At 36.8% G+C, this 12,391-nt stretch overlaps 1 protein-coding gene across 1 annotated transcript in view; it reads left to right on the top strand.

The window, feature by feature from the left end:
- Nucleotides 1-12,391, top strand: part of DAPP1 (dual adaptor of phosphotyrosine and 3-phosphoinositides 1) — a 994,374-nt gene that overhangs the window by 483,563 nt on the left and 498,420 nt on the right. Inside the window, exon 4 of the mRNA XM_044061206.1 lies at nt 9,852-9,982. Within this exon, the coding sequence (XP_043917141.1) occupies nt 9,852-9,982 (131 nt within the window). The remainder of the gene's footprint in view (nt 1-9,851; nt 9,983-12,391) is intronic.

The raw sequence follows: 12,391 nt of genomic DNA, 5'->3' as shown, positions 1-12,391 counted from the left end.
GGAGGTGTACTGCAGCCGTGACTACTGTGTCGAACATGGTACAGTTGTGTGAGCATACTTATCATGCATTCTCATAAAATAGGCTTTCTCCTTCCCCTTTCATTCCAGGGGGGAGCTAAGGGTGCACAAGTTTTCCATTTTTACCAGCATGAAGCTGACATCTCACATTAGAGGGGGAGAGCTCCATGCTGAGGACATACAAAAGCTCTGGCAGTCAGCCTAGAAAGTGGATGTCCATTTATGTCTAATTGTAATGGATATGGAATTATACTGCACATTACCCCAACTTGAATATTTGTGATTATGGTAAATGTAAATCTCCAAATTGGAATATACCCTTCCATTTCTGGCCTTTCGTTCTTCTCACAATGCACTTTGTAGAGGTGATTGTGAACATATTTTTTGTTTTTGTCCTTATTAAATGCAAAACAATATCAATGGAAAGAGTGAAGTGGCTACCCAACACAGCTCAAGCAACACTTCTTTTAAATACTTTCACCTTTTAATTAGTAAAATATGAGCATTGCATTCCACTGGCACACAAACTGTTGACTGTAAACCATCACTATACCCTATTAATCCACTGAAAAGGAGCCCTTACATATCAGTGGCCTAGTTTACTAGAGCACAGGAGTAGAAGCCTTTTAGAAAGCAGACCTGATCCTTGTCCATCAGGGTTATTTGAAGCTAGTCTTGATATTCTTGGACCAGTCATTCATTTATAATGGGTCTCACTGAATTTTTGAAATTTTTCCAAAAACTTTGAGGGAAGCAGTGGTCATCCCTACTCATAAGAAGCCAACTCTTGACCCTAATGTACTTAATTTCTTCAAAATCTCTAACCTTGTATTTTTAGGTAAGATTATTGAAGTTATTTCACACTTGCCATAGTAGTGAAACTTCCCTGACATGGATTTCTAATCTCCTGATGGCCTGAGACAAGCATACATCTCAACTGTCTGGATTCTTGCAGAATATCCAGATGTTTGACTCATATTTTGTCTGTCATAACATTTGTGTTTTTTTCTTGGAAATCACCGATAATTGACATCACTTAAATAATGACATAAATTTGAGTTTGACTTCATACCCTTCAGAAGGATGAATTCTAATACAAAACCTGTTATTCTATCAACTGTCTAAGCTTATGAGTATTATTTAAAAATTTCCCTGATTTTGGAGCCTTGTACCACTATTATTTTTGGATTTGTCCAGATTTCCTGGGATTTGAGGTTGAGCGGTATGACTAATGTTTTTACTTGCGTTTGGTTTCTTGGATACCTTGGAGCATCTGATATTCTTACTGATTCATATATACATAACAAATATTTCAAGTACAGGCATTAATGCCCTACTAGCCTGCTAATATACCAAAACAACTGTTCCCATAATAAGTGTCCAGGCTGTTCTTAAAACTATCTAAACTAGTGCTTGCTTTAATGGATGTTAGAGAATGGGTGATCCAGAGATCTTATCCTTACTGGAAATTAATGTTCTCTAGCGGGGTATTAGTGTAGAAGTAATGCCCACTGGAAAACGAGTCCATCGCTTCACGGCAGCATATCAAGCTGCCGTGGATCTTTGACAGAAAAAAAACATATTGGGCACCATTATTTCATACTCCTTAAGCAGTGCTTCTGCTGTTTAGTGAGTGTAAAATGTAAAAAAAAAAAAAAAATAGTGTTGGTCTGTTTGCATGCAAGTATATGCATGCATGTGAAGTGAGAGTGAAAGCAAGATTGATCAAGCTGTTGTTTTACACTGGATAAGTAGCATTTTTGCTGTTTAGCGAGTGTAAAAAAAATAGAAAAAAGTGTATGTGTGAGAGAGTGAACAGTGAGATTGATTGAGCTATTATTTTACACTCTATATGCAGAGCTTTTGTTGTTTAGCGAGTGTAAAGTAAAAAAAGAAAAGAAAAAAAGAAACTTAGTGTGTGTCCGTGAGTGAGAGTGTATGCGTATATGAAAGCAGAAGAGGCTCTGTGTGTGTGTGTGTGTGTGTGTGTGTGTGTGTGTGTGTGTGTGTGTGTGTGTGTGTGTGTGTGTGTTTGTGTGAGTGAGAGTGATCCCTGGCAGCAGGAATTAAGAGGTCTACATACCTGTCGACCTCTTACCACAACATATCTGGATAAGCATAAAATAAATAGGGAACAAAGACTTGAAATAATATATTTTTACATGATCCTGTTATAAAATTACATTACTTCAACATTAGGATTTGTGTCACATTGCATTTTCTGAAGCAGAGGTTTGTATATGTGTGCCTGCATGAGAGATATTAACCACTGGCAATAGTAGTAAAGCAGTCTGCATGCCTCTTGATGTTTCAGCTAAAGAAATATGGATAAATAAAATAAAGGGAGAGCAAAGTCTCAAAAATTGTAACAGATTTTAATTATTGTTTTTATAAAAATTGCTTAAATAACAGGTTTTGTGTTGGAATGAATTTCTTAAATGAAAAAAGTCTGAAACTCAAATTTATGTAATCATTTAGAGACATCAGCCTGTGATAAATGACAACAAACCAAACATTTTAGAAGAAAGGAAAGAAAAAAAAAATACCTGGACATTTTTAAAGTGTTATATTTTGGACTTAAAATGCTTCCTCCGACACTATTTACATATGTTACAGCAAGTTTGAAACTTTAGGTGGAGGAACTTTCTTACATCAAAAATATATATAAAAAGTATAGTACTTAAAAAATGTAAGTAAAACATAATTTTACGGAAAGCCCGTTCTCTTAAGTGCAATAATGCCCTCCAGGGTATGTGTTAATGTGTAATTAATACCCTGCGGCTTCTGGCCTTATAACATCCCGAGTGGGCTTTAATCGCACATTAACACACGTCCTGTCAGGCATTATTACTTGCTTAATGGTCTTTTCCATGCATCAGCTGCTCTCTCATTGAAAAAATAGTACATATCTCATTCCTATTGAATCTTTATACGTAGGTTGCCTGATGAGGCTGTACTACGTTTTGATAACCCTAAACATTCCCACAGGTAGTTGTCTCTAAATTCCCTATGTACCTGAATAAAGTCTCCTCTTAAATATCTACAGTGGGTATAAAAAGTGCACACACCCCTGTTAAAATGCCAGGTTTTTGTGATATAAAAAAATGAGACCGCAATAAATCATTTCAAAGTATAACCTGTACAATTCCACTGAAAAACAAATCTGTTAAGGGAAAAATATAAAAAATAAACGTACAATAAGCTGGCTGCATAAGTGTGCACACTCTTAAAATAATACTTTGTTGAAGCACCTTTTGATTTAATTACAGCATTCAAGTCTTCTTGGGTAGGAGTCTATCAGCATGGCAAATCTTGACTTGGCAATATTTGCCCGCTCTTCCTTGCACAAGTGCTCCAAATCTGTCAGATTGCGAAGGCAACACTTAGGCACAGCCCTCTTCAGGTCACGTTACAGATTTTCTATTGGATTTAGGACTGGGCTTTGACTGGGCAATTCCAAAACTATAGTTTTCTTCTGGTGAAGCCATTTGTTTGTTGATTTGGATGTATGCTTGGGGTCATTGTCGTGTTGAAAGGTGAAATTCCTCTTCATCTTCAGCTTTCTAGCAGATGCCTGAAGGTTTTGGGCCAAAAGTGACTGGTATTTGAAACTGTGCATAGTTCCCTCCACCATGATTAAAGCCCCAGCTCCAACTGAAGAAAAGCAACCCCAAAGCATGATACTGCTACCACCATGCTTTACTGTGGGGATGGTGTTCTTTTGGTGATGCGAAGTGTTGTTTTGCGCCAAACGTGCCTTTAGGAATTGTGGCCAAAAAATTCAACTTTGGTCTCATCAGACCATAACACATTTTCCCATATGCTTTTGGGAAACTTGATTTATTGTTTTGCAAATTTTAGCCAGGCTTGGATGTTTTTCTGTGTAAGAAAAGACTTCTGTCTTGCAACCCTACCCCATAGTCCAGACATATGGAGAATACAGGAGATTGTTGTTGCATGTAATACACAGCCAGTACTTGCCAGAAATTCCTGCAGCTCCTTCAGTGTTGCTGTAGGTCTCTTGGCAGCCTCCTTCACCAGTTTTTGTCTTCAGGCCCATTTCAATACTAAATCATGATTATAAAGTGTTTATGTCTATAATGCCTAATAGAATGTCAAACTTGATACCAAAATTGATAGATATGGCAACATAAACAGAACATCAATGATTCAGAAGGAAGCAGAATTTAAGAAAATATCTCTGTTGTTGGTGGGTCTTGATGCAGAGAAAGCATTTGACAGAGCAAGATGGGACTTTATGAGCAGGGCAATGGAGTTATTTGTATTCCCTGAGAAAATTATGAGGTTGTTTAGGAGGATGTATGAAGGATCAGTGGCCAAAATTAAAGTGGGTAGGGTCCTCTCTGATAATCTCTACTTGAGCAGAGGAACCAGTCATGGTTGTCCTTTCTCCCCTTTGTCATTTGCATTACATTTAGAACCACTGGCAAAGAAAATAAGCGACTCTGAAATTCAAGGATATAATTGGTATGGTAGTCAGGAAAAGCTGGCTCTATTTGCAGATGACATTATTTTAATCCTGACAAAACCAGAAAGGGACATGCTGTGGAATATATTGACAGTTTCAAACTTTTTTGGGATACAAAATTAATGAAGGTAAAACTGAAGTAATAGCGGTAAATTATGTACCTACACATACATTGGTACAGCAATATCCATACTTATGGGGACATGATAAATTATTTAGGAGTATTGATTAAAAATGATAACTGTGTAGCAGCTAAGGATATGTGGGAGGAGACTAAAAAAAGATAATCAAAAACTGAGAAAATGGAAGCTCTGTTATATGGATTATCAGTAGTAAGATGCAAGCAGTTAAAATGTTTTTAGTCCCTTTAGTCTTATGCACAGGTCAGGCATATTTTTTATCAACCAGAGGAGAAGTTTTGGGTAGTGATTAATAAAGAGCTGAAGGATTTTATCTGGGAGGGGAAGACTGCAAGAGTCAAGTGGGATAAGCTTATTCTTCCAATAGAAAAGGGCAGATTATGATTACCCGAGTTGAAGGGATATTTCAGAGCAATATAGTTAAGGCTTCCATACATAGCACAAGCAGAAAACTATAATTCAAAGTGGAGAAAGATGATGAAATGGGGGGAAGCTCAAGTAACAGAGGAGACTGTGATTTTGGATGCAGACCTTTAAGGAGAACAACAATAATCATAAAGAAAATTATATTTATAAAGTCGCAAAAGGTATTGTAAGAATTAAGCCAACATGGAAATGGAGAAAGGAGATTCTGCCAATAAGGGTGACCACAATTAGGGATACAGACAATAAGCAAGAGGGGGTGGGAATATATTGGAGAAAACAGGAAAAGGAACCAAGGTATTGGGAGTAAATAACTAGAGAGGAAAACGTAATAGAATGGGAAGATGCCAAGAACTTATTTGGACTGCAGGTTAGAGATTGCCTTCCATATCAAGGATTGATATCAGAGTATAGGCAAAGAGAAAGAAATAGGGGGCTCCTAAACGAAAGACCAGCACTGATAGTTTTTAATAGAATCTAGAACAGAAGCTGTGTTAAGAAGGGAATAATTAGTAGAGCATATAAAATACTGCATGATAACTATAAGAATCAATCAGAGAAGGTTAGGAAGGATTGGGAAGAGAGATTGGATAAGCAATTCACAAAGAAACAATGGGAGGATATATGTTTGTCTCCCAAATATGCAAGAAAATCTTTAAGATTTAGGACTTTTGCCTGGAAATGTTTATATAAATATTTTTATACCTCAAGTAGACTCCAGATAATTTTTTCTCAGGCAGACAGCAAATGTTAGGTGCATGAAGAGGAAGAAGGAGATAACTGGGAACATATTTTCTGGGAGTACGGTGAGTTGGAGGACTTTAAGGATTCCCTGCAGGATGCACTGTCAGATCTGCTAGGTGGACAGATTAGTCTGACGAGGGAGATGTTTTTTTCTGAGTTATGATACAAAATCAGAATTGCCTAGAACATTGTAAGGCTTTGCTGTGTCTAATAATGCTGGCTGCCAAAAAAGCAGTTACTAGAAAATGGAAATCAAAATCTAAACCAACTATACTGGAAGAAGTGAATATAGTAACAGAGATAAATCAACTGGAACGGAGATCTTTAGAATAGAGTAGGAGCAAACTACACAGGAGAAAATGGGAATTGTGGGAACAATGCATACAAGGGAGGAATGAGGTTTAAAAAACAGCAGGACTTAAATGAGCTATGTAATGTTTGAGCGAGAAAGATTGGGTAGATTATAAGTGATGTAAAATGCTTGCAACTAGGAGTGTGTCGGTGTGGTTTTTCTTTTATATAAATGTATGAGTGCCTATGTAGTAAGCAATGCTTTAATAAAGATGTTCCTTTTTTTTAGAAAAAGGCAGGAATTGAATAATATATGTAATGTTGCATGTTAAATGATATATAGCAATATATGTGAGGTATAGTGTGATAATATAGTTTAATTACTTTTATATGAATGTAAATTTGCCAGTCACAAGTGATAATTCAATAAAGGTGTTTGAAGAAAAAAAAAGACTTGTGGGAGAAGGGTCAATGGTCTTCAGTCACAGAGGCAACAAGCATATTAAAAGTACCTCAGTGGGCAATTTATAAGATGCTGGATTTGTGTATTCTTTTACCTGGATGATCTTAGTTGAAGTCATAGTTCCTTACAACAGGGAATGTGTTTCACAAAGGGATGTATGCATGTTTTTTGTGAACTTAATGACATCCTTCCATTTCAAGAAAGCAGTTACCGGTTGCATTAAAAAAAAAATCATTACTCAAACTTATTGAGGCAGTCCTAATGTGAAAGGAGTTCATCCAAAATTCATGAAGGTGGCAGCTTCTTCTTTTCTTGCTCCATTAATCTTAAAGCAGAGCACTAAAGTTGTACCAGACTTAAAAAGGTTAATGAGCATAATGTTTTTTAAGAATTCAGGGATTCGAAATGGACCATAGAACCACGTATAAACTGTTATAAAAAGAGTTGTAGTAACTTGCCTGAAAGATATTCTTAAAATATATGGTTTACTTTCACATACTCATTTTGGAATTTTTTCCTTGTTGAAATACATGACATCTTTGCCCATCCGAACCACGTGACACACATGAATGGTACAGTTTTGTTAATGTTTTTGATTTGGACAGTGACACTTTTTTTATACACCAGGTTATCCAACCCAAGCTTGGAAGAATATGTATCTTTAATACATTTAATTAATTTTAATATTTATAGTTTAATAATAATATGCATATGCATAGTTGAAGGAAGTATCCTTTAATGAGTAGACAAGAAATTCAATTTCATGCCTAGACTTCAGGGGCTTTCTTGAGATCCCCTCTTCTCTTAAATCTTTACAAGTGACTGATATGAGGATGTATACTTTTAGACAGTCATTGTTCATGTTGTCATTTGATACTTACTAGGTTTTGTATTTGGACCTGCTGTTACCACATCTAAGGTAAGAAAGGACATGAAAAAATAAAATGCATTTGGGCCTACAACAGTAACGTTGTGGTCTGCCAGAAGAAGATGATGATCAAGTTCTCGATTTTTGGATGTACAACGGGGTTGGAAACTGTATCCTAAAATTGGCCAATTTGTCCCATAGATTTTCCTAATCTATTCTGATAATTTTTTTTTATTTATTCTTTTAGGTGCCCATTTATATGGCTGGGTATACTAGCTTTTATGTTTCTGCCTCATGTAATATATGTCGAAGTGTATACATGCAGCTGGGTGCTTGTCTCAGCTTTTCCTCCACCCACAAAGATGTGTTATGATAGTTACCTCTGCTAGATTACTGTTCAGATAGTACCCCTGATTACTTTTGGAGTCATAACTTCTCATTTTGTATTGATGATGATGCTTTTGTATTTTAGCATTCTGCTGTCCTTCCTTACTGCTGTCTTTCACATGACGACCAGTCTTTCATCTTAACCACTGTAAATACCTCAATGATTTTAATACTGGGGAAGTTGTGCTTAATTTGCTCCACTGTTTAACATTACCGTAGTTATGGTTGTTGCCTGTAGGTATTTCTGTCACCTGTTTTTTTAACTTTTCTGTTTTTTTGAACTTGTGTACTATTTATCTGGTCTAGGTTGTGTTAGCTGTTCTATATAATATTATGCTGAAGCCTTTTATATGAAGCTGTTATGCATTCTCTTCTTTTTATATTGTTTGTTGTGTGCTTTTGGTTCTTCTTTTGCACATTTTTTTTTACCTTCCCATACTGAACAGCTCTTTCTTTCTCTCAATCCTATGGTCATTCAGTTGTAATGTATACTATCTGTGGGCTGGGTCTATATTATATATTCGAAGTTTCAAAACTTCAAACCTGTTATGTTCGACAACATATGAGCAAAGTTTGAAACATCGAAAATATAAAAAAAAAAATTAAAAAAAAAAAAAAAATTACCTCAATGCTGTAAGCAGGGGAGCAAACCCCCCCCCCACACCCCCCCATGTAAATATACCAATTCCAAGATCGCACTTCACTGCAGAAAAGGGAAATTTTCCCATTCTGCGCCGTACAGAGCCGTTGCTTTTCACCTTCAAACTTTTTAAAATTCAATCATATGGTTTATGAAATTCGAACTTTAAAATGTTCGAATAATTACTAGGGACCCTGTGAGCTATAGTCCTAACAGGTTGGAAGAACTTTAAGCCTTAAGCGCAGAGCCCTTGTACCAGGACTGCATGTGTTCTGCCAAAGCAGAGCCTGCAATGTTGTTGTTGTGTCTTTCGGCTTTTCCCGGTTAGGGGTTGCCACAGCGGAACTCCAGTCCGCTAATGATTGGTAGTTGATTTTTACATGCCGAGTTACCAGCCTTGACGCACAACCTTCAACGAAGGTACGCCCATTCACGCATGTCTCCACGCAGAAGACGCTCTAGCTGAGAATCGAACCGGACAGCGTCTTACTGTGAGGCGACAACGCTACCGCAGCACCACCTACAATACTAGCTTTTAATGCCGATTGCTTCTGCAGACCCAACCCAGGTTCAGTCCCGTGAACTACATGGTAGGATCTGTCTGCTGTTCTGCAGTGGATTGCCGCTCAGAAGGTACAGTTAAACAGTAAGATCTCAACACAGCTTTTCTCCTCTGATAGCTGAGCTGACTTTTCCTGGTCTCACCCCCCCAAAGCAGACTCTTGCAGTACCAAAGCCTGCTATTCAAACCGAAGTTACATTCAGGGCTTTATCCTTTGTTCCACAGCTGGCTTATTCTCATATGATTTAGTATGGTTTTGTCTGCATTGCAGCTAATAAAGATTGCAAGGCTAGTTTAATTATCTGTTTATCAAATGTATAAATGTTTTTTAAACATATTCAATAATTTGTAGTCTGATGTGATCTGATACTTTACTAACCTATAAATAACACCCTTTTTAACAATATACCTTCATTACGCAGTTAAAGAGCTGATTGCTGGATTTGTGTAACATAATTACCTGCTTCCTTGTATGCTGTGTGCTACTTGCTTCCATGTATTATGAAATTCACCTTGCTATAATATAGTATTGCAGGCAAAATGCTTCAAGTTCTGTACTTAGGAGACACTTTTTTCTTTTATTTTAAAATAGCATATTTAAAAGGAAAAATTGTAATTATATTTTGGACAAAACGTCCTTGTACCAACTTGTGAGAGAACTTGTAAGTATACTGCTCTCTAAAAGAGCCACAGTTGCTTTAATCTTTTTGGCTGTGTGAGAAGGGGGGCACAAGTGACGGTAAGTTTGTAGCTGTTCATTCTGACTAAAACAAAATGTTAAGATGATAACAAAGCATTAAAAATGTTTGTTTTTTCTTTATTATAGGTACACTGGTTGTACTGAAAGTTCCTTACCCTCGAGTTGTTGCAGAACCTTCTATTTATGAATCTGTTCGTGTCCACACTGCCATGCAGACTGGGAGAACAGAGGAGGATTTAGTTCCAAATGCACCTTCAGTAAGTAATACCCCTTATGCCTTGTTTGTCCTTATGTTTATGTATTTCCTTTCAGTTTTGGTATTTACGTACCAGCTTTACCCACTGAATTCTGTACTGTACTAGATGGATAGTACGTTGCCCTGTCGGTGTAATCACTTGCTTGCAGTTGATTTGCCTACTACTGCCAATATTTACATTCTGTCTTAGTGCATGCCCTGTTCACTCTTTACTCTATGCACTTGCCTTGTTGTTTATTAACTTGTACCTCTAATAACTTGCACAGCAGTAACTAGGAATCCTTAGTATTAACCATACCTTGGGGATATATTATTTTATGTAAATTTGTTAAGTGTGAGAGTAAGCTAATTCATGGACCCTCGTCTTCAGTCATATCTCAGACCACAGTTGGCTTATTCTTAGTTGGTTTTATCTGGTTGCAGACACAACTGAGAAATAATTACATATCCATTAACTGATGTTAATAAAGCGGATGTTACAGAAGAAAGCGGCAACAATTACAGTGTGCCGGCAAAGTAAGGACGTGCAATTAGAAGTGCACTTTGAAGAAATAGCAGTAGAATAAGCTTTGATATCCAAGTGCATTTCTGTATATAGATGACTAATTAGTTTTATAATGTATCCTATGTTGGAACAGTAACAGAGATTAAGAACAACCAGGAGGTTTACGGCCTGGTTATGTATTCACTGGTTTTAGAATCTCGTAAAATATAGTCAACATTTATCAATAAACAGGAGCATTATGACAGTCTTTGAAGGGTGTACCTTTAGTTGCTTACAAAATTATGAAACGTTGTCCAGCTTTCTAACTTTCTTGAGGAGGCATTTTAGGTTGTGAAAGCCAGTTTTAAGAAACATTTTTCACCAGTGAAAAGGATAAAGGTGGGTCTGATAAGATGAATTGTATTGCGGTGCTGAAGAAAATGGGTGTTGCATTGAGTCAGTATTTTGCAACTAGGTGGGGGGTAGTAGCAGTCAAGAAGCAATCTGTGTGAGGGAGTTGAGGAATGAAGCTCTTTCATTAATAGGGAGCCAGTTGCCTTTTTTTTTTTTTTTATAGACTTACAGTGATGTCCTTTGTTTTGTGCAAGATACACAAAGCTTAATATTTTTGTTTTTGCTTTTTTATAGTGTGGACAAGTGGTTGGAATTCATAGTGAAACTAGATAGGTTATATTCAAGACGTACAAGCACATTCAGTGCAAAAGCATTTCCGGCTTCTTGTACCAGAAGGCTGTATACTTTAGAGGCTGCTATCATCTGATTTAATGCTTTCTGGGATTATAAGTAACTGCAGCCTCCAGTAACTTTATCAGGTAATGAACTAGTAAAAACTAAAGCAAAGGGTGATGATGTAAAACTGAGGCTTTCCTACTTATCTGTTAAAAAGAGAGCAATTTATGCATTGGGTAGTGGATATGATTGATAGTTATAAGAATGATAAAAAATACTTCAGAATGGATATCTAGCAAGTGGGATAAAATGAAAGTGGAGTTTAAAACATGGTAGAAATAAGAGAAAGTTGTGAAAGAGAAGTAAAAGGAATTATTAATAGGGGTTGACAAAGACTAAAATATTGCAGAAGAAAGTGAATCTCACAGAACAGAAAGAAGAGCACTTGCAGGTTGCTAAAGGGAAAAATGTAATAGTTGTGTAAAATTCATGAATTTAGAAAGCCTGCCCTCTAGAGTGCAAAAGTTTTAGCACAATGACTTGGGCTATAGTAAATTGAAAGAGCTGCAACCAACTTTAGGGAGCCTTTGACGTGACAAATAAGGATCGTATAGAGATATTGGAGATATTTCAAAAACGTTATGAAAATTTGTGAAATGAACAGGAATATGGAACCAAGAGTAGTCACAAATGGAAATATTTCTGGAAGACTTAATTGCATCTAGGTCAGAGGAAATGAGACTCAAGGATTAATTGCAAGTAATGTATAATCTGTTAACAGGGAAGTCTTTGGAAATATATGGTATTCTTATAGAAATTTGGAAGTTAATTTCTGGAAGACTTAATTGCATTTAGGTCAGAGGAAATGCGGCTCAAGAATTAATTGCAAGTAATGTCCAATCTGTTAATAGGGAAGTCTCTGGGAATATATGTGGTCTATATCAGAACATCGAAGTATTAAAACTTTGAATGTTCTGATATCGAGTACTATTCAGTGAATGCTAAGAATAGCAAACCGGCAGAACAGCGATTTCTTTCCTTGGGAAAGAATTCGGTTGGCCGTTTCTGTGGCTTCGCTATTCTTAGCACTGTGGTGGAAAGTTACGGGTTGGGTTCAGGTAAGTGTGCAATTGTTTGTATGTTAGGGTTAGGGGGGGTTAAGTGAGTTAGGGTTAGGGTGCGGGTTAGGCATGTGTGCGATAGTGACAGACTTTAGGATTAGGGGCTGTTTAAGTG

Source organism: Protopterus annectens, chromosome 2.part0 (genome assembly GCF_019279795.1).
Source record: "Protopterus annectens isolate FY-2018-M chromosome 2.part0, PAN1.0, whole genome shotgun sequence".
NCBI lineage: Eukaryota > Metazoa > Chordata > Ceratodontiformes > Protopteridae > Protopterus > Protopterus annectens.
The sequence above is the reverse complement of the archived record's forward strand: the minus strand, read 5'-3'. Positions and strand labels throughout refer to the sequence as shown.